This window comes from Wyeomyia smithii, chromosome 2 (assembly GCF_029784165.1).
Source record: "Wyeomyia smithii strain HCP4-BCI-WySm-NY-G18 chromosome 2, ASM2978416v1, whole genome shotgun sequence".
Classification (NCBI taxonomy): Eukaryota; Metazoa; Arthropoda; class Insecta; order Diptera; family Culicidae; genus Wyeomyia; species Wyeomyia smithii.
Genome location: NC_073695.1, coordinates 252,735,776 through 252,761,298, shown reverse-complemented (window position 1 = coordinate 252,761,298; position 25,523 = coordinate 252,735,776). Strand labels below are relative to the sequence as shown.

Here is a 25,523-nt window from a genome sequence, read left to right as displayed (position 1 = left end):
AAGATGAATAAAGTGAAAATGGAATACACCAAGCCCAAATGCTGTAAACCCTTTCCTGATCATCGGTGCTCATCAAGCTTACGCAAATTAAACGAAAACGTTATTGCAAAATTAAAAATATTGAACAGTCAATCTCATTTTAATACGTTTTTATCAATTTGTGATTCGTGTAGTTATTGGAATGATAGTCAAGCCACCATTCATCCCTTCGTTGTTTACTATTCAGAACCTGGAACACTCAAGAATATCAGCTTCATCATAATATCGGAAGTACTCCATCATGATACTGTTGCTGTTCAGGTGTTCATTGCCAAATTAATGAGTTTTTTGAAAACAACAATAGAGTTGAAAAAAGCGATATTAATGTTTGATGGAGCTGCCTAACAATATAAAAATTGAAAAAACTTTGCAAGTCTTTGCAAGTTCAAAACAAAATATAACGTCGATGCATCGATGCAGTGGCATTTTTCTGCGGCATCTCATGTTAAAGGCCCATGCGATGCAATTGGTGGCATATTAAAACGTGTGGCAGGAAATGCAAGTTTAGCTAAAAAACATGAACATCCCATTACAAGCGCAAAAGAATTGTATGATTGGTCTAATCAGAAAAGTAATAAAAATTCATCAAAAATGTCATTTAGTTGGGTATCATATGAAGAATATGAACAAGGAGTAACAGAATGGAGCAATATTTTCAAAAAATCTATAATAAAAGCTGCCACAAAAAAGTATTACTCTTTTGTTCCGATTTCAGAAAATAAGATACAAACGAATCTGTTTTCAAAAGATGACGAATCATTTACTTATGATGTATATAAAATATAAGGTGAAACTAGTTCTGTAAAGTATCTATGTCATAAAAAATATGTTCCTAAGATAATAAAACTCGTAAATGAATATTTGATTCTTATATATATTTATATCACTTAGAACATTTAACTCTTTTCTTGAAAACGATTCGCCCAATCGTTTTGTTGTCAAAGAATGAACTGTATATTTTTGATCAAGCATTCCAATAAACGTATGGTTTTTGCTGGAAAACCATGGACAAATTGAGAAAAACGTAAATTTTCCCAAATAATTATAATTTTTCGAGCTAAACTTAGAAATAACTCGAAAACCAATGCCTTTAGAATGTTTACTACCAAGAGCTTTTTGATTCAAAATGACTCTCTGCATCAGAAAACAAATATTTCGAAAAATGTTTGAATTATAATTTTCATAAAAAAATTATTCTACCATAAAAAAAGTATTTTTCATTTCTCCATCCTGGACTTTTTTTTAAAAGTTGCGTATTAACGTCAAGTTTCTTAAAAAAAAATTAAAAAAAAAATTAAATAAAAATTCAACTCTTTTTTTTTCTTAAATTGAAATTTAATGTTTATTTTTAATTTTTTTTGGTCAAAAACTTTTTTTTGTACAGTGTATATTTTTTTAAGGTGCATTTTTAATTCCCTACAACTCATTCTCAGACAGTTTTTCTATACAACTAACGGTTTCTGGGCTACAATGCTTCGAATAAAACCTATGCCAAAAGGCATACGCCCTTTTAGAATGTAACTCATGGGTGTAAAAAATCTCTCCACCTGTGAAAAATGCTCAGTTTGCTAAGCCAAATACGTGTGCAAAGTTTCATTCAAATCAAAAATTGTCGATTAAATTTTCGCATATTTCCAGGCGATTTGAAATGATTCTGCTCAAAGGTTTCTGTTTCTGGAGGAAAAACTTGAAAGAGTTCTCAAATATTACCACAAGATATAAAAACAATGATCGCAGTGGTCCAAATCTTACAAAAAATCCTCAAATGTCCTCCAAAAAACACTCGATCTTTAAGATGTCAACTGAATCGCTTCAAAAGTTAGTTTAAACAAAAATTGACAGCTTCGCAAAACGAGAAAAATTATTAAGCCCAACCCTAAAATTGTAAAGTTGGTCAGAAGCTACGCATTCATGTCGTCTAAGCAAAGCATTGATTGCAGTGATCAATTGCGTCTCTTGAGTAGAACACAAATACTAAGAGAAAATGTACCATTGGATGAATTGTTTTACGCAGTTCCCAATGGGAACTTTTCGACACTCAAAGATCTGCTGGGAGTACTACGATTTCCAACATTATCAAAAGCATATAAGACGATCCTTCCAAAGCGAATCATCCAGAAGACGCTTTAAGAGCAGTATAATCTATTACTGGCAAAAAGTATACACCAGGACCAGCTCTCATTATATTTGTTGAAGTTTTCTTTTTTTAATTACAGAGTAATAGCAGAGGAAAGTTCTTATATCACTGCTAGGTGATCTAACTTGATGAAATCTTGTTAATAATAAGTTTTTATGTCTAAATATATAGCTCAATAGAGATAAAACCACTTTCGACGCATTTGCTATCTGTAAACTCATTAGAATATCTTGGCCAGGTTTTTGTTCTAATGTCGTGAATTTGCAGAGGTAAATTCGGCCTCCGATAACAACAGCTGTTACACCTTCTTCAAACACCATTGATCTATACCAAGCGGAAACTATTGAATTGTTGTACATTTGAGCTGGTAAACTCCTAAGGTTGGCCATTCATGTATTTTGAGGGAATTTAAGCTGCGGCTTTAGCCACAGTGTTGCTTGAGCTTTGGCTATATTTTGGTTACATTCTAATTTTGTAGTAATAGTCATTTTAGAGGGAATTTTAGAGTCTATTGTGTTGTATTTAAAGTGTCAATCATTCAGAGCATAATTTATTTTTATATTTCTTTCGGTTTCTTACAGACTTAAAAAGCATATACATTAGGCTATATTGGCGTTTTTACATGTGGTGGAAAACTATGCATTTTGACAAAAACTCCACTAAAGTTCATTATCTCCATTGCACAGTATTTTTTTGCCGTTTCTGCGTATAATTTCCTAAATAGTGATTCAAATGTTGATTATAACCATAAGGTATGTTCGGTGAAGTTTCAGGATATTCAAGAATACAACTTTCAATGTATAAAGACGGGTGATAGATCCACCAATGAGTGAGATAAAAAATTTACTTTTCAATCAGAATGAGATAGACGCAAGGTGTCTTCGACAAAGTTTCAGGTTATCTCAAGAAAGAAACTTTACCGAAGACATCATGTTTCTATCTCTTACATATTACGAGAAACATTGAGTTTTCTATTAGAAGGCACTAAAAATCTCAAATTTCGTTCTAACTTTTTTCGCAGATTTTTCCGAATTTTTGAACCTTCTACTAAGTTATCAGCCATCCAAAAATGCATTTGTTTTCTGAACATTGTTATTTTTTATCTCCCAAAATCAAACAGTTATTTAACATATTTGTTAAAATGCATAGTTTCCCATCACAAGAAAAATGCCCATATCTCATCTCCCCGATAAGATATCAAGTATCTTTTTTCATGTAAATTTTTGTCGTAAGTCCCGCTTTGCAATGAAAATTTCAGTTCTTGATTAAAAGTTTTTTTATTTGTGTTTTGAAGGGTTTTATCTAAAAATTATTAGAAAAATTATTTTTTTTGTGATGTTTAATGAGCTCTGGGAGTCAAAAAACTGAATGTAATTCTGAACCAAACCATGCAAAATATTAAAAAACAATTCCACAAAAATAAAAAATTATATGGAAAAATTTAGAAATCGAACAGAATTGAAAAAAGTGCAAAAGAACGGGATTGTAGCTTAAATAAGTCATTTTTTCATAAATCACGTTTGGGCAACTTGAAAACAAATTTTTAGAAAGTCGAAATGTTCTACAAAAATGCTATAAATAAGATAATCTTTCAATTGAGGGCTGAGCACCTTGACTTTTTCAACATCGATTTTTTTTTGGGACTCTCTAATATACATATACTTAAAAGCATTTGGATTTCATTGCTGGTTTGAACAAAAAATATTAAATTACTTGCAACAACTAATATGAAGACATCATCTCAGCCCTTTTTTACTAAAATTACCAACAACATTCGAAACCGTTTCTTTTTTTGGTCTCTTCCTTCTTCAAAATCATTAACAGCGAATTTTGGAATCAATTTCTGCTCTATTGTTTTTTGTTCTTTTGGTGCGTTTCTTAGCCAATTTAAGCTGTATTTCGATGAGATTCCTTTCATTTATGGCTTTTCTGGTCTTTTAGAGTTATTATCGAATATTTGTCTTTAATCTTTTATGTTTTTCGATACGATACTAACTTTTTATTCATTCTTTTCTGGCGTTTGCTTGTTATAACATTTGCGGTAAAAAAATGGACTTTTTTCGAATGGGGTTAACAAATTTACTATGACAGAAAATTGAGTTTGATAAATTTCCCACGGAAGGTAACTATGTTAACTTACTTGCAAAAATATTCTTCACTCTTGCGAGTGGCCTCTCGGCAGTTAGCCGGAACATTTACCATGGCGGACGAAAACATTCATGTAGGCATGTTTTTAATTCTTCCTTCGTTTTATTTACCATTTCCTCCTCAGTTTTCGCGTAAAAATTTTTGGAGTAGGTCTCACGCTTTAGGCTTGCCCAGAAATACTCTATGGGACGCGACTTGGGGACGTTGGGCGAGTTTACCAACTTGGGTACCATATCGATATTCATGGTATTTCTTGACGAACAACGCAAAATGCGGCAGGCACCTCATACTATAAATTTCCCCGTTCACGGACAGCCTGGTGCGAAAGAAGAGCGACTTTGATCTTCCCTTCTCACTTATTGTCAGCCACAGCAGCATCTTCTTGGGGAACTTGGTGTGTGAAATGCACTTCACCCCGATATTCACTTCCTTCGTGGGGCAAGTAAAATGTGAAGTGCCCTGCCAGTTGTTGCCATCCAGCGTGAGATAGGTCTCGTCGTCCACCACCACCACCACGTCACGATTTGTCGGGAAAATCAATTTGACCATCTTATTCAGACGCTACCGCTGAGTCCTTGCCTGCAGTCCCGAGACCAGTGGACGGGGCTGCCGCTTCCTTACATGTATGTCCATTAGGGTGGCAATGCGATGTATGAAAAAAAACATCATCATCGAATTTGAAGAACCGACCATGAACTTTTTGTTTGTTTACCCAAAATAATAATCTGTGTAAAATTTTAGCTCAATCAATTCATTCCTAGTAGAAAATTATGTTTATGATGCCTGAAAAACATTAAAATGATTTACATGTAATTTGGTAAATCATTTTAATGTTTATTGGGCATTTTGAACTAAATTTTTTATTTTATTAAGGATGTCCATTTTCGAGGGTCAAACATCAAAACTTTGAACACTTTGGGGCACCCCTAAATCATGTCCGATTGAGCTGAAATTTACACGGATCATTTTAAGGTCAATAAACAAAATGTACGTGGTCGGTGACACGACCAGTTTCGCTGCCACCTTAATGTCCATGTTCACCAGCTTGCAGCCACTTTTTCCTTGGTCTTCCTCTCAAGCATCCTTTGGAGCTTCTTGGCGCTCAGGGTCGTTGGCTGTCCGAAACCGAGCTTTCTTTCGATGCTCTGATTATTGTCCAATAGTGCCAAGATGTTGCAGATGCCGAAACGGGCGTATCCGGTGTTTACGAACTGCCGCCAGCGATGGAAAAAAATCACCTCTAGCGATTTTAAATACATATAAACAATATCGCACGCTAGCCTGGAGGCTAAAGCGGTATCGATCAACTAGATTTAGTTGAGAGAATTCGTTATCGATATTGTTTCCGGCACATGTTGCATGTTGTAGAATAAGTACAACGATACACCGTGTCTCAGAGTGCTGAGTCGAGAAAATTTCCTGCTCGAAAAGTTCCTCGACCTGATCGGGAATCGAACCCGATATCACAACCGTGTGGGAGAGCTAGCCGACCGACATCGCTAACCACAAAACCACGGGGACCACATATAAAGCAAGCCTAATATGGGTTGACATCATCGTCGAATAACAAAGTATCGGTAATGGTGCATTCTCTTTGCTTTTCTTCCTACGATATATTTCTTGTCATTATTGTGCACCCCAACACGTGGTTCTCAGTGTGTACAACTCGGTATATGAAGTTATTCGTCCCAGTTACACAAAGCGAATAGATCGTTTTATATTCGTACTCGGATGATTAATGAATAAGATTTTTTGTTAAAAAAGAAATAAAACGACAGTGTATGCTCTCCTACTCTCGCTCAACTCAACCGCTGTCGAAGTAATCTCTTCTACCACACTTTACCTCTTTGCTGCACTGACTGCCGCACGATGTCCGCTTTTGACGCGAGAGCATCGTTCTTTGAACGCGCATACTTCTGAACAGAGTAGCAGCACTGTTTTCGCCATCACGAGTTTGATAGAGCTATCAATTTTTTTTTTCTGCTGACTCATGGATTATTATGATTGATGCATGGGTAGTTTCGTCAGTGCGTATAAAGGTAAACCCATGAAAAATCGGCAATTTTTGAACATTTTTTAACCGCAAACGTTATTCGATTATGGTACTTATTACGGAAGTCATTTCACGGTGAAATAAATTTCACTCTCACGCTCACTCCACTGTTTTAGACCTATTCCCGATTCCACCTAAAGTGAGGTGACAAATAATAGCTCCGTGAAGTGAGATTGACAGTGAAGTGAAAATGAGAATAGGACAAGTGAAATGAGGGAATTTCTCAGCTCAAAAATTGCAAAGTCCCAGAAAATCGATTGAGCTGATTTTTTTTTTGAGTTTAACATTTTTATTTTCTAGAAGCGTTTCTGGTGCTTAGAGCTGAGGTAAATTAGTTTTTGTTATGTTCTTCTATCTTCAGTCTAGAGGCGTTACTATTTTCAACTCACCTTGGGACTAACCTTTTGTTTGCTTGCTCTAGTTTTTGGAAATAATTTTGAGTTCATTTTTGTTTTTTATTTTTTTTATTTATTTGTCGTCAATCAAAAGTAGACCATATTAATTACATTTCATTCTTAACTTACTAACCTCAAAAAAAAATATTTTCCTAAGTGTGGTTTTGTTCATTGTTACATCTATTGATTCACAAAATTGGTTATAACATGACATCATTCTATTCAGAGGTTCGTTTTTTGAATTTTGAAGCCTTATTAGTTTTTGTTGCTTTTTGAAGTGTTATCATACCTACATTTAAAGCCTAATTTGGAATTATTTTACATCCGCTTTCTTCTATCATTTGAGAGCATTTAAAGCATTTTGGGTTTATTTTGATGCAGGTTTCATGATTTTGGTCTTCACTCTACTGTTCTATTATTATTTTATTACCAAATTAATCATGCTTAATTGCTCTCAAACAGTTTGCATCTATTTTGCAGTTGGTTTTCTTGCAGCACCCAGGATGTGGCTTGTAGTACAATAAATATTTTTTTAAATAGGTGTTTATTCAAACATTGTTCTGAGATGAACGGTTTTTCATATATTCGTAAGACAGCTAGTTAATCAGACTGTTCGTTCCTGTCATTGAAATTGACAACTTTCATCAAAAATCAGGCCCATTTTGTACACCTGAGGAACATTATGAGCCACTGATTAGTTCGTTTCTTACCCTAGAAACCGCGTGGTTTTCTAAATTTCGCACTGACAAATCGTTATTGTGTTACGAAAAAATATTCTAGTCGCCAGGCCGACTCAAAATCATCGACGGTTCACAGGTCCAATGTATTGTCATAGGCTAGAGCATAGACATTTCAAATGATAGTTTTGACTCTTTTTGAATGTTGTGTCGTTCACCGCACTATACGACACTCTATCTACGACAGCGCCAGAGAGCAAACGGCACTGAGGCTGGGGAGATTTTATGTAACAGACTTTCTAAGGACCCTCAGAATAGCTTTTATGTGATGTGATGAAAGCCTATCTGAACCATTCAGCAATCAAAAACCCACCAGCTGTTGTGCGTTAATGTTGTTCGTAGTCAGTTGAATGGGACGTTTGGGTATAGTTTTTTTTCTCTTGTACGAAAAATGTGAGGCAATTATTGTTCTCGTCTCTTTGTCGAGCTCCCAAAAAATAACATCTGAGCCTCAGCGTCTCTGAGATGGACATCAGGATTTCATAACCAGCGCAATTTAATCGGAAATTTCAAAACCAACAAGCAGCCTAAAGGCTGATGCTACTTCTAAAGCCTTTGTATCACAAATACAAACATCCATTACAGCTTCAAAATATATCCAGCTCCGTACTAATCTATCGCAAGATACATAACCTTTGGTTGCGATGATTTTACGGGAGTGTGTGAACATAAGGATGGGAGGATAAGCGATGTCGGCTCGTAAATTTCATCTCGATGCTCCGGAAATATAAACAAGCGGCACAGGAAGAGATAAATATTATGATTTGTGTAAACAAGCCGAATCTAGACGTGATCCGATGATGATGTTGTGCTGCTATGAACTGGGCTCTGGACGGAGTTTAATTTGGGCTGCCCTCCTTCCAACACGTGTAAATGTTTATTTTATTTCCTGTATAGTCGGTTGCCGATTCAGTGTTTTACGGTTGCGATTTCATGGTTTGATAAGAAAAACCTGGAATTGATTTAGTTCAATGTTTCGTTGAGCGACAGTTTCGTATCTCAGAATTTCGGATTCGAAATCAGTGGCTAATATTAACATAACGAATAATGTGTTGAAGTGTAACCATTTACTCTTTGTCGAGAAGTAAAGTAATGGTCCGATCGAAGTATTGATTTCCTCCGGTCACTATTCCAAATAATGAATCCAATGCTGTCATGAATCCATGTAACATCACGGCTTCCACAAATATACTCCCCCGAAAAGCAATTTCGGAAACCACACGGCTTTCTCTCTAGCCTAACCGCCGGAGCCATAAACCGAAAACCCAAGCGACGGTCGCTCGATACAGACGAGAGCCCTTCAGCGAAAAACTCACCCCCCTGACGGTGCCCACTAATCACTTACCCGCTGCTACCGGTCACTATTTCTGACACCGAACAATACCGTGGGGGCTTTCTTAGCCACGGTCCGTCAACCGATTCGCTTCGCCTGGCCCCATTGTAGCAACACTGTAGCTGTCGGCTTCACTCAATCATTTCACAACCAATTGAACCGTGTTAGCAAAAGTGCTCACGGCAAAATATGCTGTCCCGGAACGGACGGACATAAATTTTGTTGTCCATCACCGGACTGCCGTGTCCGTCCCGGCGAGGAGGACTTAATCGCCTGAAAAGTCAACCCGGTACATGTCGTGGGATCCATAAAACAAAATAGCGATGACAAATTGCAGCAATTATTTCCAACATAAATCAGCCGTGAATAGAGCGTAAAACGGCGGCCAATCGCAAATCGGCTGCAGGTTGGCTCCGATAAGTAAATAGAACTGATTTGCAGGAAAGCCCTTTGCCAGACGATGGACTTCAAAATATTCAACTTTAAACTTTCAACTTTGTGCCATTGAGAATTACCGTTTCCTTCTTTCTCTTTCTATTCTATTCCAGGATCGTCACATACGAGCCGGCAGCGATGGGGACCCCATCGTCGATAAATCCCAGGATTATTCCGTATTATTGGGATATGAAAATGTTACCCATACAGTGATAAGATTTAAGCGTAACCTAGAGACCTGTGATAATAAGGATGATTTTCCTATAACGGTAAGTACGGTTAACGGGAGTTTCGCAATGGTATTGGGTGAAATATAACAGCATATAAATGGTGAGCATTTCCAACTCGAAACGTAGAAATAAAAGCGTTTTTTGCTCAATCTTCCGAAATTGGATAATATATTGGTTACTATAAAGATGATATTGAGTGAAATATAACAGCGATTAAGAAGTTAGTAATTTCAACTCAAAACGAGGAAAAAACACTGCTGAAAAAGCAGTCTCATAAAAATTTCAATGCTTTGAAGAGATTATACGTTTCTAATCAGTTTTATTATTGGCGGAACTTATTTTGACAAGAGATAATTCATTTGTAGTTTTATATAATTCAACCTGAAGGAAGGGTATGATGGTAAGCCTAAGAATAAATCCATGTTCTTCGACAACCAAAAAAAACTGGCAATCAGGCTCCCATCCGACTAAAGCTTGCCTTATTTTTGTTCTTTAATCATCGTCTTGGTATCAAGTCCGCGTTGAAATTTGCATATTTTCTATAATTTGTTCTCATCCATTTCGACCAGCGGCAGTCAACGCAGGAAGTAAAAACGATTATGAATGTTGTACACAGTACGATCTTTAAACGATTGTTATTATTATTTATTTGAATTATTTAACTAATCTTGATTTGATGGTAAGAATATGTAAACCCAAGAGCTGGAAGAATTTACGATCGCTTACAAGCCAAAATATATGCTAAACTCGAATTATAATAATCATTAGTACGCAAACAAACCACCGAATATATAAACCTCATTTCAACCTTAAGCATGACTCACAGAAGCTTGCGTTAGCTACCCCTCAGATCGCACATTATGCCTAAAGAAACATTTAAATCGCTCCCCAGATTCACCCCACTTTCCTTGCCTTGCCAGAACGCCCGGCAATGAATTCATTTTCTTGCAATAATAGCGATAAGCTTCCACCACCAGCCTGAAAACCTCAAGTCGGAGTCCATTCGGAGCGCACCGGAATTAGGCACGTCTGAGCAGCACGCATCCTGCTCATACCGTTTCCAAATAAGCTTGTTTTCTAATTGGAAATTGAATTACGGAATTACGTTGGCAACTGTCTGCCTTATTCCTTGCGTTTATTTCCCACAGCTGCCAGACGGATGTGGTGAATCTTGAAGTGTGTTTTTTTTTCTGTTGCGTACAAGTATACTTAGATGGGTGCGTTGAAAAGATCTTCTATACTGTTCACAGTGTTTTGACCTTTTCGATGTGAATAAAATTCATTTATGAAAATCCACTGTCAGCTCCTGACTACGCCACCTCTCGCATCACCGTACAAAAATGGCTTCGCCATTTCAGTGAATGCATTTTCCCTTTTTCAATTCCCGATCTTATTCTGAATACTCACCACTTCCATTTCCTAACATTGAACAGAAAAAAAAGCGGGCGCAATTTATTAAATTTGAATACAAATTGAAATTAACGTTTGCAGACGCAGCGATTCACAAAGAAATAGCGATGATGAAAGTATGAAATAAGTGTGGTTTCGTTCTATTGCGGAAGAGTGTAAGTGGAAATTCTACATACCAGAGAACTTTTCCAGACCGCGAGGCTCGTCGTTAAAAGCTATACGTGCATGGGTGCTGATGATGCCGTGAGCACACATCTGTTGCGTCTGACTCATAAGAATTCGCGTTTCCCTCTTACAAAGAAAATCATTCACAATAACTCATAACATATGCTTCATTATTGAAGATTTTTGTGTGTATTCGCTTACAAAGAGAACAAATCCCCTTCAACGACGTAAATGGTTTAAATCTTCCGTTCGCCCGAAGATGGTCCCGTCACCCCGGACGTTACATTGTTGGGTTTTTCCAACTGCCACAGCATTTGGATTTATACCTTTTTTCCGGTGCCACCGGACGCCGACTGTCCACTCGAACTTAGCTTCTGTTCCAATTTCGCAAATTCGAAATTAATCGTTCGTAAACTATCTCCATAAATCAGACCAAACTTCCGTCCGGAGTCGTTCCGAAAGCAGCTAGGTTTCGAATTTCCCAAACATCAGCAAAGGAGTTATCTGCCAACACACGCACACACACACACACACACACACACACACACACACGGAAATCGACCGTGCGACCCAGACACTGCTGAAGCTCCATTGGCCCAGTTCGGCCACGAAAGGAGCTGCGGAAGTAAAGTCAAACGGTTGTACACCAGCTTTTCGCCCTTTGTTGACCTTCCTCCGTGTGGGTCTGGACAAATACCGGTCGTCATCTGGCCGACCGCAAGCCTTGTGTCAGCTGTGCTTCATCGGCGCAAAGTTCGCTCCATCTATTTGCCTAGATCGATGTCACCTCTTGATAGCGCTTCCGATAAATCCATTCTTATCCGGGTTCCCCCGATGGGAGAGAGCTGGTCAAAAAAGGGCTCGGCTCCACCCAGCCATGGATGTCAAAACCGATTCGAAAGATAACCGACCGATGGATGGTTGCAAGCGAAACACGAGCTTTGTCCTCCCGGGTGGAGCAACTACAAACGACCCACGCTTGGTTCGTTCTTATTTACCATGTCAGGTGGACAGTCAGGTATGGATGAGCTCCAATTCCGAATCCCATGGTAGCGATGTGGTTTCATAGTGTAAACGACGACAGTGGCAGAAAAGTTTGCCTATTTTGTAGTACAGTTTTTCTTCTGCCCGCGGCACAGTGGTATCAGAACTAGTGACATTGGATGATGCGATAAGTAAGATTATTGTAAAACTCCCATCAGAATTTCAGTTGAAAATATTGTGCTTGAGCTAGTACAAGAATTTTGTGAATGACGCATAGGATGTTTAGTATGGAAGAAAATCGAAAACTTTCCTGAGTAAAACGTTTCAGGAACCAAACTTAACATGAAACATAATTTTAAGAATGAATGGTTGATTATACCAATTGAAAAATCTTCGATTTACCACATAGGCTGAACAGTCTTTGACCTACCAAATTCAATAACACATTTCCAATTTTCCGTATTTCATAATTACATACTCTGCCGGTCTTGCGAAACTTCAACCTTGCATTAAAGTAACAAAAAAACTCTAAATCGTGGGGAAATAGTAACTAGAGGCTCAAACTGGAGGGTGAGGAGCTCTTTCGTAGCACAATTCTTTCAATTTATCATATCGTGAGCAGAATGTGTGGAAGCGTTGTCCTGGTGAAAGAGCATATTTTTCTTCGCCATATACGGTCGTTTCTCCTCGATTCCAACGTCAAGTCCGTCCAGTAATGTACAATAATATTGTATAATAACTGTCTTACCATGTTCAAAGTATGTATATTAGCCATTGTGATAAGCCGTTGAAGCCCTTATGCGTAATCAACTTGGCTCCCAAAGGTGAGACTGTCGTCGACCATCACACCTGATAGTTTCCAAGACCACTTTGAGCCTATAGAACAGCCACCGGCACTTTTTTTCACCTTCTGTTCCGAGTTGCGATTGTTAACCACAATGAGTACCGTCTTCTGGTGCGCTAGCTCCAGCTTCATGGAGCGCATCCACTCGTCTACGATTTTTATTGAACATACAGCTTTCAAATAGACCTCTTTTATGGCCTCGTCAAAAACTTCTAGAGTTATGTCATCCGCAAAGTCAACCATTACCACGCCGTCACACATAGCATTCCACAGCACCGGACCTAGAATTGAACCTTGCGGTACTCTTGTGGTGAATAGGCGCTTCTCTGACCCTCGTCTGTGTTGTAAACGAGTATACGATTCTGGAAGTAATTTTCCAGGATCTTATACAGCGACGCCGACACGCTAAAACCCCGTAACGCAAGAGATATAGAGTCCCTACTGGCGCTATTGAATAGAATTTCACGTCGAGCTCTTTTTTACGTTGGAGTGCTATATCGACCGTCTTAGTGACAGAAAGAAGAGTATCCACCGTGAACATACCCCACGGAAACCAAACTGGCCAAGTTCAGGATTCCGTTAAGTTCCGGCGCCTTGCTCACCTACAAATAGTTTGCGATGTCAACGTGTTCCTGATTCGTGACCCTTGCCGCCTTCTCAACCTCTGGCCTCACCACACGGATTCATGTTGGCACCAGCGGAAGTCTATCAAAGCAGACTCGTTTGCTTGCTTTACTTGCGCTCTTGAGCGTAGCTTTGGCAGACGCGAATGCGGCACGACGCTCCTACTCTGTAAGGGTCTGCAAATGCATCAGTCCACCAGTATACCGGCCGCCTTCTTTTTCTGGGATGCCTAATTCTAGGCGTCCCATACAAAAGCTTCGACAAAACCTAAGATTTTTTTTCAGGAATTTGATTCGAAATCAATATTTTGCAGAAACTAGAATGCCAACAGACCAATAATCAAGCATAGATTGTGAAGAATTCGCATGTTTCAGTATATCGTCAGGTAGGAGAAGTTGGGGTTTAACAATTGATAAAATCAAAAAAAAAATATTTCGATCATCTTTACTACCCTGAAAAATACAGGTTCTCCTAAATAATAATGATACTATGCATGAAATCTCTTCAATATGAGTTATACCATGGAGAAAAAATAGATAGATGAGTATATTTTAACATGCCACGATTGAGCACAATGTTTCACACAGATAAAAAACTTAATTTTCACTAATTTCAAACATTTGAAAAAGTGATTTACCAGCGAGTTCCAGCTCTATATTCTTCTCAAACATAAAGATTTCAGTCTCAGCTATTCAAAAAACCTAACTTTAGCTGCCCCTTCAAATGTTATTTGATTTTTGGTACAGCATGTCTTTTACGTATAAATCATGCGTTTCGCGGCAGTTTTCTATGTCAACACCACATCTTCACGAAATCGTGAAACGCACAGCCAAAAGTCTAGCAGACTTGAAACCATGCAAGATGTATTTAACAGTATGTTGGTTACATCTGATCCATTTTCATCCAATTTAGGAACAAACTTCGATTCAACTGATACCCGCGAAACATAAAAAAAAGTGTGTATGTGTAAGTGAATGCGTGTGAATAAGGGTGACTTAAACCATTTTAAGCATGACGATAAACCACGATCCAAACAGTTAAACGATCCTAACAACTGATCTAAGGACACCAAATCGCTTAGACTTGAACTTAAGTACAGTCAAATTTCACTCGTTGGGCTATGTTTAGTTGGGCTATGTTTAGTTGGGCTCCCGCTCGTTGGGCTATAGCCCAACTAAATCGAAGTCAAACATCATTTCTGACAACACTGATTTTCGTTTGAGGGGTTTGTGGATACATTTTTTTAACGCAGAAAGTAGAGTTTATTCGAATAAGAAAATTAAATGAAGCTGAATATAAATTTATGAAAACAATATTTGAATAAATTGTTTGAGAAACAGTATAAGTTTATCTGGCGTAAAAATGCAACGTAGAGCTTTGCCTGTTTTTGAGAGTATTTGAGAACACGTTATTGTTGAGCACTTCTCTGGCTTGAAATGATCACACAGGCTTAAGCCAAGCAAATTTTGAATTTGGCCTTATGCTGAACTTTCCGAATTCCTTTGTAGATTTTGACCTCTTGAACCTTTTAAACGAATCTATATTAATATGAAAAACAATCATTTATGAACAAAACCCAGAAAATGTAGGAGAGAAATTAGTATAAGCAGTATCATTCTTAAAGAATGGTTTTGCAGTTTGTCAACCAACTATAACGATTTTGCAAAACTTTGCTGCGTTCCCAGTAACAACTCCAACAACAAGAAACAATCGGTGTGCTCCTTGATCGATTTGCAACTTTGACAGCTCAGCCCAACGACTGAAGGTCTTTCACTAGATGGGCTACGGATTTAGTGCAACGAGCGAAATTCGACTGTAGCAATAAGAATTTCACTTTCAAAATTGAGCGATCTAGATCAAATAGTAAGCTATAGCGAAACATTTTTTACATGAATGGTCAAGGAATCCTGCCGAAAAATTTCCCTGAAAATACCAAACCTTCTTGCTTTGAGTTTAAGAAGATGGAAATTATGTTCCATTGAGATAAAGATTTCTAGATAAAAAAAAGTTCTATAGATCAAAATATAATAGGCAAAATGGTGAATCGTACACAATTAATCAACTTTGCGTTACACTTGAGACCTCTAATAACATGAACTTAAAAAAATGCTGGGTTTTTTTTTTTGGAACAAAGTGGTCTAGATGAGTATAAACTGATCTAGACCAAACATTAAAGTTAGATCACAATCATTCAAACAACTTTACCGAAGACACCAATATTCTATGATTTGAATTTGAGGAGTTATGGGGTTTGTTGTTTTGTGAATAATGAAACGTTATATCTCGTTAACGGTCAATTCTACAAATTTTATGTTTTCGGCAAATTTATGTCAATTGATGATATGAAACAAAATAGCTAGAACCATTTATTCAAAAGATAGATTTCAGCAACATCTGTAGGAAGAAAATTAAAGCTACCTTATTATATTTTTCATAAAGATATTTTCATGCTGAACAACGCTTCGGAAACAACCATTTAGGTGTTATGAGGTTTTGTCGCACCAACAGACCAAATTGCCCCACTGTGCGTCGCACACCCGCGACAGTATAGGAATAAGTTGATCAGCACTTGGCGGGACTCCTCAGTTTCATGTTCTCTTCTAATTGCTTCTACAAATACATTCGGCATCGAAGTGTGATATCTTCCAGTCGCGCATGGTTGGAGTATTGGCTCCACCTGCCGTCAGCCGCAAAGACTCCTTGCAACCTCTCGCATCTTCTGCAAAGCTTAGACCGGTCACTTCTCAAACACCATGAAGCAGACATCAGGTTGCTGGATGATACCCAGGGGGCATACCGACTAGCCGATCTTTAGCCTGGGACCTAGGTAGCCACCATAAAGCTCTCACTAGCCTTGAAGGCTTTATTGCCCTCCTCTAGTGGTAGCTACCTAGGTACCTGCTGAGCCTCAGTGGTAATCACTACTCCACATTGTTTGTCTAAGGCTTGTGCAATGTCACACTCTTCAGTAATCTCGTCCAAATTCGTAACCTGGAGAGTCACCTCCTTGGTGGGCGCCTGGACTTGCACACCCTCACCAAGCACCTTTCGGGCTACCGTTTAATAGGTAAAACCCTTTCTCTTTCTCTTTTTTCGAAGTTCCAGTATCATCTCACCGATACGAGACCTACCGGATTGTCCTAACATCCGCGTCATGGTCTTTGAACTGGGCATCACCTCTCATAGCCTTCAAGACTTCAGCGTACTCAGAGTACTCAGAGTACTTCAGCCTACTCTTGAGAATGAGCGTTTCGCCCCTACTCTTCGCCTTGCCCTAGCGTGGCTAAAAAGCAAAGCAAAGCCTTGGTGCTAAATTCCGATTCGGAACTTGACCTTCTGTTTATTTATACACAGACTTCGCAGCCGACTGTTTAGTGTACAGGACAATTGCGGGGCTAGCGCTACGATCCCACTGACACTCACAGTCTCTCCCGAGCCGAGACTCTAACCCAGGATGACTGGCTTGTTGGGCCAGCATCATATCTTAATACCATCTGGGAGATAGCGTGGCTTATTGGGGTGTTTTTCATGCTTGCTTCCCTTTCGTGGGCCGAGTTGGCCCAGTTGACGAGCCAACCTATAGGCTTAGCTCCATCAGGCGTCTCTTGATGCTTGCGGGAGCCGTGTTCCCCATAGACTGCCTTGCCCTCGTTGCGGAGCAAATCTCTGCGAAGTTTAGCTCGTCCGTTTACACGCATTTGGAAGCGGTAGCGCTGTTCCGCTTATAAGCGAGATCACGCAATTTTATCGCTTCCTCTCTTCCTCTAATAATTATTTCCGAGGGGTCTTAATACCACTGGACGTCAGTTTCGAAAGACCCCTGAACATAATCATGGTCGTGTTGCATACACCGGCATTCAGCAAAGCCTACTGTAGGAAAAACATCGATACGGACACTGCTGAATGATGATTTTTACATGAATTGACATGATAACAATCGTTGCGAAAACTCGAATTACTCGGTAAGTCGCAACTAGTAGCAGCTGATTTTTGGTTTAGTACTAGCCAATACCTTGGATTTTAGTACAATAATAGTGTCATAGCAGAACAACGTATAACTTTATGTTTTTCATATTGCCGAAAATGAGGAAAAATTACAAAAAAAAAAACTTGTTTTACACACTATGCCTCCTACGAACCTATTTTCAACAAAACTGTCTTAATATCACATCACCTATTAGTTAATACTCTGGTTTATGAGGATCATATGAGTTAGCTAATTAATTTATAAGTATTAGCATGCCCTACTGGAAAATATCTGAGAAAATTTTTTCTTCCATTTTACAAGCCTTGTAAATCCTCACATTTACAATATTAAAGCACATTTTCTAAATTATTTTTCAAAGTGAATTCTCATGATTTCCAGTCGATAACATGTCTACTGCAAGTAAAAAATAAAATGAGGCATGAAAACTGAATTTCATTTTTTTAGTTTTGTCGCGACTTTTCTGGGTTCTGCCCCACAGTGGTTCGTCCGTGAACTTGAGTATCTCCTCAAGTTAGACAGGTACAGCTTCCACGCTCAGGAGCGTATTCATCCGGCTTTCTACCGTTGCTACCAGCAAGGCGCCAGAGATACGCTCTTTCTTTACCGCCGTCGTTGGTATCGCCCTAGGTGTACTCGTCTTTGCACCAACTTTCGATTGGTGTTGCATTAGGTGTACCAACCTTCCCTGGGTCTGTTGGTCTCGTCGAAGACCGTGCGACAACCCGTCAACCTATACCGTCAATTTCTTGTCGCCTTCTGTAGAATTCACTTTAGTTTGAATGGGTCTCCCTCTCAGCCACTATCCTTGTTCCTAGTGGAGTAGTCGCCTATGCGGCCCCTTGGTGGTCTATGCCGAAGCAGTGAGCAGTGATCATATGGACAACTATGACGCCTCCGACTGGCGTAAGTTAGTCCTAGGACTAGTTTTCCCTCATCTGATCGTTCTCTTATCTGATTAACCGTCGCGACCAGCCAGAGGTCGAAATCCGCTTTTCAACAAGGTTTAATAGTTTTCAATAGTACAAATAGTTCCAATATTTAAATTACACAATTTTGCATTTTGGCAGATGCATAGATAATTTTCCAGTCTATTGCAACAAGAACGAAGAATATACATTGGAAACTAACCGACTTATTTGCTTTTGAAATTGGACATATTTTTCCGTATTGTTGTTTTTAGATTTTCATTTTACATCCCTGAGTGGTCAAACTTCCTTAGAGACATAGTTCTATGTCAACAGTAACGTTGAAGTCCCTGTTTAATCGATTTAGATACGCCACTCATTATTGGTTAGGAATTAAATTTATAACCTTTCCGGCATTGTTTAAGTAGTTTTTTTGTTTGAATGTCTCGGCTAACCATGACTTTTTTTTCTCTCTTATAGGGTATCGGCTCTATTATAGTCAGGTTTAACCTATTAACGTCCGGGGGGTAAATGATGTACAAGAGCATTAATATCTTGCATGATGGTTCTTCACAAAGCAGAGCATCTTCCCGCAAAAGATGAAGAATGCGGCACTTGTGAGAGCATATCATCATGTTCGTTATGGCGACGAAAACATAAGATAGTGTTTTCATAGATAACGCATTAACTATTCCTGAGTCTAATGGCACTTAAAATTCGTAGTCGAACACGTGGTGACCACCTGGTGGCTACACACCACCACCTCTATGGTCAAGTACCACCCAATACGGGTATACACAAACTCAGAGTCCGGTTCTCGGCCCCAGATGCCATTTTGAAAACGAAAATACTGACTCCCAATATCGATACCTCGGGAAGCAGGAATAAACTCTTGCAGTCATTCTGGAATTCAAGATGCCGAAATCCAGTTTCTGAAAAACAATTTTGAATGTTGAACCCTGTGATAACTCCAGCGTGATCCTGAAGATCAACGGGAATATTCAACCAAATAGAGGAAAATACATTTCGAATGAGCCCCAAACTGACCAGATTTCTCTACGTCTAGTTCCAGCAATTCAAAGCAAAATTTACCATTGTAAAGGAAAAGTGATAATTTCTATTTCTTCTTTAAGCTTACATAAACATTATTTCTCTGACTAAGACACTTGAAAAGTGCGTTAAAAATCATACTAACTAATTAACCTTAAAAGCAAGAGGAGCTTCGTAACCGCGAGATTATAGAGTCCGCTTTGACAAGTGGGTGGTCGTGGGTTCGAGTCTTGGCAGTATCAGACCATTCGGTTATCAAAGGACTTTACATGGGTTTATTGTCAGACTCTCCACTCCATACTGAATTCTAAAGCCTACCTCTGTGAACTTTTCTCCTAACAAAAATAAGTTCCTCTTATTATAAAACTGATCTGAGTAACGTTTACATAATAGTTCTCTTGAGGCAATAACTGTTATTATGGCGCGATCTTGGCTGGAACAAACCAGGAGAAACCTGGCCAGAAAAGAACGTTAGGTAGAGTCCCACTCCAAGGAATTGTATTTTGGCGATATTGGTAGGATAGAGAGACGCTCGGTATATTAGAACAGTAAGCTAAACGGAAGTGTAACACCTGACGCACAAGTACGGATACAAACGATAAGCGTATCATTTACTTTAATAGTGATACTAATAATAATATGAAGTACGGAGTACAGAAAACACCTGGAAAACACGAGAGGCATCCAAAATTTGGTCACCGGGATCTGAACGCAATTTCCAGAACGATGAAAGACAATTTTGTCACCGGTTAGAAGATCCACGAGCGAAGGCAACCTCCGACTGTTGCTGTAAGGATAGAAGCTTACGTAAGCTGTTTCCCAAGGAATGGATTAGGTACCAAGGCGCCATTGGACCTGGTGCATATGGACGTATGCGGTTCAGTTTAGGTACCATCCGTAACCAGATTCTGGTACTTTTTGCAATTATCGACGACTATTCGAGATGCCCACTGCTCCTGCTGAGAGAGAAGCCGGAAGTAGCGGACATAGTTCAAGAATATGTCGAGGCAGCCAAAACACACTTCGGCCGTAAACCAAAACTGGTACGCTTCGGTCAAGAAGAAGAGCAACGAAAGGCTACGATTATACCGTCTAGAGGGCACCAAGATGCAATACACGGCGGCCTACAGTCCACAGTAAAACGGAGTAACAGAGCGACAAACCAGTATTTGGTGAAAGCGTACAACACGCCTATCACCATCAAGATACGTTCCAGTCACTTAATATGAATAGTGGAATGGTCGTAAACCTGACATTGATCAGCTCCAAGTTTTTGTCGCCAGCACCTGGGTACGCATCCCGAAACAGCAAAGGAAGAAGCTCAGTGCTACGGTCCAGAAGTTGACGTTCGTTGGATAGAGCCACAATGCGTACCGTTTTCTAGTCTAGTCTAGTCTACACAAGTTGTACATTATCAGAGTGACGTCTCTGATTCGTCGAGATTAACTAAGTAAATCAATCGAAAGCGTTCAACTTAAGTTAAGCAGTTGCTTTAAACTGCGGTAAAAGTGACGATACCGTTGTTGGAGACGATTCCGAAGGCAAGCATGCCTAGAAAACCAATATAAATTTTGAACCACCAAAGGGGCACGACGTTCGAGGAGTTCCGCCAACGGTATTGTGGATGTCCACAACGTTACGATGAGGTCACTGATGTCACCAGTGGCAGCACCAACAAACCAAGAAACTATTCCGAGGCAATTCAGAGTGCTCAGTGGTGCGGGAGCTAGTGTCTGTCACCTGGAAGAAAATACTAACACCAAGACGATGCAAGGCCAAGCTGGTCGCACAAAAAAGTTGGTTTCCGGAAAATAGCTTAAAATGATCGAAATGATGCCCAAGAGCCAAGAATTGCCCCCAGAGACTATTTTGAATTCTAAGATGGCAAATTCTGGTTTCCTAATAATAGACCGAAATGGCCAATTACGACCTAATATGAGAGTTTCCACGATCAGAATGATACCCAGAGGCCAGAAAATAAACCTTTTTGAAATCCAAGATGACGACTTTTGCTCTCTGGAAAACATCTCAAAATTATCTAATACCACCTAATATGGATATTTCCCGAATCGGCATGATTAACAGAAGCCTACAATTGACCTCAGAAAAGACCGTGTTAATCTTCGACTACGGATTCAGGTTAGCGAGAATAAAATCGAGGAAGTTGGCAAGTGCGTGTACCCAAGGTAACTGGTGTTTACCGAGAACGACATTAGCAGAGAAATTCGTCGGGGTCCTATGGCGAAAAATTGTGCCTTTTTTGGACTCCGTATGACGCACTGCTCGAATAAAACTCGCCGCGGAACGAAGTTGACTATCTACAAAACTTTGTTCATACTGTAGCCCTCTAAGGCCACGAAGCTTGGTCCATGCTCGTGGACAACTAAAGCGCACTTGCTTTTTGTACGGAAGAAGTGCAGATGGAAGATGGCAGAGGCCACGAATGCTATTATTTTCCAAACTAAATTCATTTCCAAAAAAGTATTCTCTAATCGCGATTATTTGCCTGACTTTGAAAAAAAAAGTTGAGCGACTCGCATACTACGAAGGATGTACGCCAATCGCTTGTAGAAACAGTGAAATAAAAATCGCTGTTTCTACAACAAAATGACGTTAGTAACATAACTTCAGTTAATGAACCTTTTTCCACAAATTATACGTTCGGCAATGTTTTGTGATTATATTAATGCATTATGTACAGATCAGATTGTTGAAATTCGTCGTAACACTCATTATACAAAAGTTTTTGGAAAAAGCTTCGTACTGAAAACTTTACTCGCTGTCGCATACGTCAGTCTGCGAGATTACGGCAGTCCTGTTGTTCTTCAATTCACGCTTCGAACCATCCTGACCATTACCGGACATGCTGGTGCAACATTTGGACATAAAAACCGTTCACTTGTATGCCGAGTTGGAGGAAGATAAAAACATGCTGCCGTCACCGGGGTTAAAGATGGATGGCGACAAAGTTTGCCGCATGAACGCAGCATCTATGGGCTGGAACAACCAGCACGAGCCCGGATCCAGAAAAAAAGACAGGACATTTAAGAAGATAAGTTCAAGCCTACAGACTTGGATCCCTGTCTGTACGAAGAATTTGAGATAATAACGGAAATGCTGGGAGATATGCGACTGTTACTTGGAATTCGGATCGAAATGCAAGCTGTCCAAAAATTTTTATCGATTTATACCACAGAAAGTGGGCGCCCAGGTGAACAAACCACTGTAAAAGATTACTACACATCCCTACGTCAAGCAAAAAGAGAGAGAATAACTGCCTACAAACGAAGCCCTAAGCTTGGTGGGTAGTTTGCTGTACATCGGGGTCAACACTCGGCCAAATATTTGCCTCACCACATTACTGCAGAAAGGTATCCAAACCAACCAACCAGGACTAAGCAGAGGCAAAACCAGAGCTGAGGAAACGAAGCTCTGGACAGCTCTGTGGACGCAGATTGGATTGGGGATTTAAGAGACCGACAATCCAATTCCGGTTATCTAATCAAGCTCAGCTACGGTCTGGTAAGTTGAGATACCCACAAGTAAACTTGCGTTACTCTCATGTTACTTCGACAGAATCGGAGTTCGTGGCGCTAGCCGAAGATGCCAGGTAAAAGAACAAGGGTAAAATTGATATCCTATATACGATATCCTTTGTAATCCTTGAAAATGATTTTAGATTAAATCGAAACGTCGGAAATAACCAAATAACCAATTTTGCTGAAGTAATAATCAGGCGTAAGTTTTTGAATCTGTAAAAGAACAAGTATTTTAAAAAAGACTGAGTTTATGGATGAGAAGTATCTCTACACCAGAGCCTGACAAAGTCATTTTCAATTGACAATTATCAGGTTACAGTGATGCTTTGACCCGTCGCTTTCAATTAAAAAGCTTTTGTAGCATTTTCGAGCATTTCGTGAGTCACATGAAACCCATCCGAAAGCTCTTGTTCTGATTTTGACAACTGAAGGGCTAGAAATTGATACAAATGCTTTTCAATTGAAAGCGGAGATTATCACCATCTCTCTCACATGACGATTCTCAATTGAAAATGACAGGAGGCTTCCATACAGTACTTCACGCATACATAAGAAAGAAGGAGGAAATATTGGTTGGAACTTGCGTGACATATTTATTGGATGCCATTGCTGCTCTAACTACGGTTTGCGGTATTAGAAAACTATCATCAAACGACGCGATACGGTGCTAATTTCAATTGAGACGCTGAAGAAAAGGAAAGAGTCTCTCTCCGTCACTCTCTCCGTCAATTGAATTAGTTATCAGTTTCATTTGAAATGATCCGATGAACAACAGATGGAATAAGAGAAAGAAGTGATTTGATGACAGTAGCCGAAAGGAATCAGGTGAAAATGAAACTGTTCGAATCGAAAGGGCAGAGCGAGATATTCAGTTTCATTGTTTTGTTTCGAAAATGTAGAGTCCTACTCTACACTATTCTTACTTTTATTTTATTAAATCCTTCCCCGCGAAGAAAGTATGAATTTCACCGCCAAAATAATTATTCAAACCTTAATTTCCCAGCATTACTGGTAAATTGGTTCCGAATGGAAGAGCCATTTATTCTATGAATGTTTTCGATAGTTTAGCAGTTTGATGTTCCTAATAAATATAATTATCAAAATTGAGTTGTAGTAATACAAAAAGGCTATACCGATAATATTCTCCCCCGCATTTTTCGAGAAAAACAACCGAATAAATGCGAAAACAAATCAAAACTAGCATTCCAATATTTTTTCCCATCACTTCTAGTGGTCCTACTTTTCGCGAACTTTACCCTTTCATAAATAGTCTGACTTCCACAACACACTTCCACCACTTCACTCTGCTGCGAATTATTGCCACAGAGTATAATTGTGCCAGAGATACGACGACGGCCCGAGCAACCTAAATCCGCTGGAGCCGGCAAATGAAACTACACTAATTTGGAAGAGTTAAAGTTCAAATCACCCGCCTGTCCCTTGTTCGGAAGTTAAATTCCAACAAGCAGCAGCAGCAGCAAAATGGCACAATGCCAGCACCGGTAGTTGGAGGGGGGAAGAGGGTACGCATTAATAATCACGAGAATGAAAACAACTTTTCCAATTAGTTACGAAAGCGGCATCGAGATCATCAGGCCAGCAGCAGGAAAACCGACAATGGCGCGGGCTCAGTGCTGTCTGTTTTTCGGGTAAAGAAAAATGTCGGATGTGGATCGGGAGAGATTGGTTGGTTTGATGTTATTACTTGAAATAAAAAGGGGAGTCGGAATGGTTGACTGTTGACGGGGTGGAATAACACAGAATACACATTAAAATCTGATGATGCTTTATTTATTGTGCTATTAATTTGTCCCATTGTGGGGGTTGAAGGAAAGTTTCATTAGACAAAGAGTTGGTGTTTTGCTGGAAAGTGTTATAAATAGTTAGATTTGTTGGGAAGCGATAATTATAATGAGATTTAGGTACTCGTCTTTTAGAAAGGAATTTTAGTAACAAAAAATACTGCTTTATATAATAAACAGTAGCTTTTATTTAAATGCGTTATCGTGGATAGCCTTAACCGGATTTAATGTTCTTTTGAACAGACGAATATATTTTTTAATTACTTCACGGTAAAGGCCACTATCCTCTGGTAGCGTTGTTTTTTACCACCCAGCAAATGAGAACAAATAGCACATCGACCGTCCGGTGCACTGCCAATAGCCGCGAGGTGAGTAGGTAATAATTTCTGATTCAATATTAAATTTCGCACACAAATGATAATTGATAAACCATGAATCGGAACGGATAAAATTTCATGCTTCATAATTCTATTATTGCTCGCCAGGAAGGTTGCAAACCATTCGTTCACCAGCACACCGTATAATATACACGCACCGCGGCTGGTCTTCTGGCAGACAGAACGATGAAAGCTACTGATATTTGAAAATCTACGATTTTCCGGTATTGCCTGTTTTTTTTGCGTTCCAGCAAACAGCGTCCGATTGGTTACGGTTGCGCGAATTCGCACACAATATTACGCCTCTGGACGACACAGGCCCATGTGT

At 39.2% G+C, this 25,523-nt stretch overlaps 1 protein-coding gene across 1 annotated transcript in view; it reads left to right on the top strand.

Annotated features, from left to right (window-relative positions):
- Positions 1 to 25,523, top strand: part of LOC129722463 (MOXD1 homolog 2-like) — a 247,973-nt gene that overhangs the window by 137,856 nt on the left and 84,594 nt on the right. Inside the window, exon 3 of the mRNA XM_055675912.1 lies at positions 9,391 to 9,546. Coding sequence (XP_055531887.1) covers positions 9,391 to 9,546 — 156 coding nt within the window. The remainder of the gene's footprint in view (positions 1 to 9,390; positions 9,547 to 25,523) is intronic.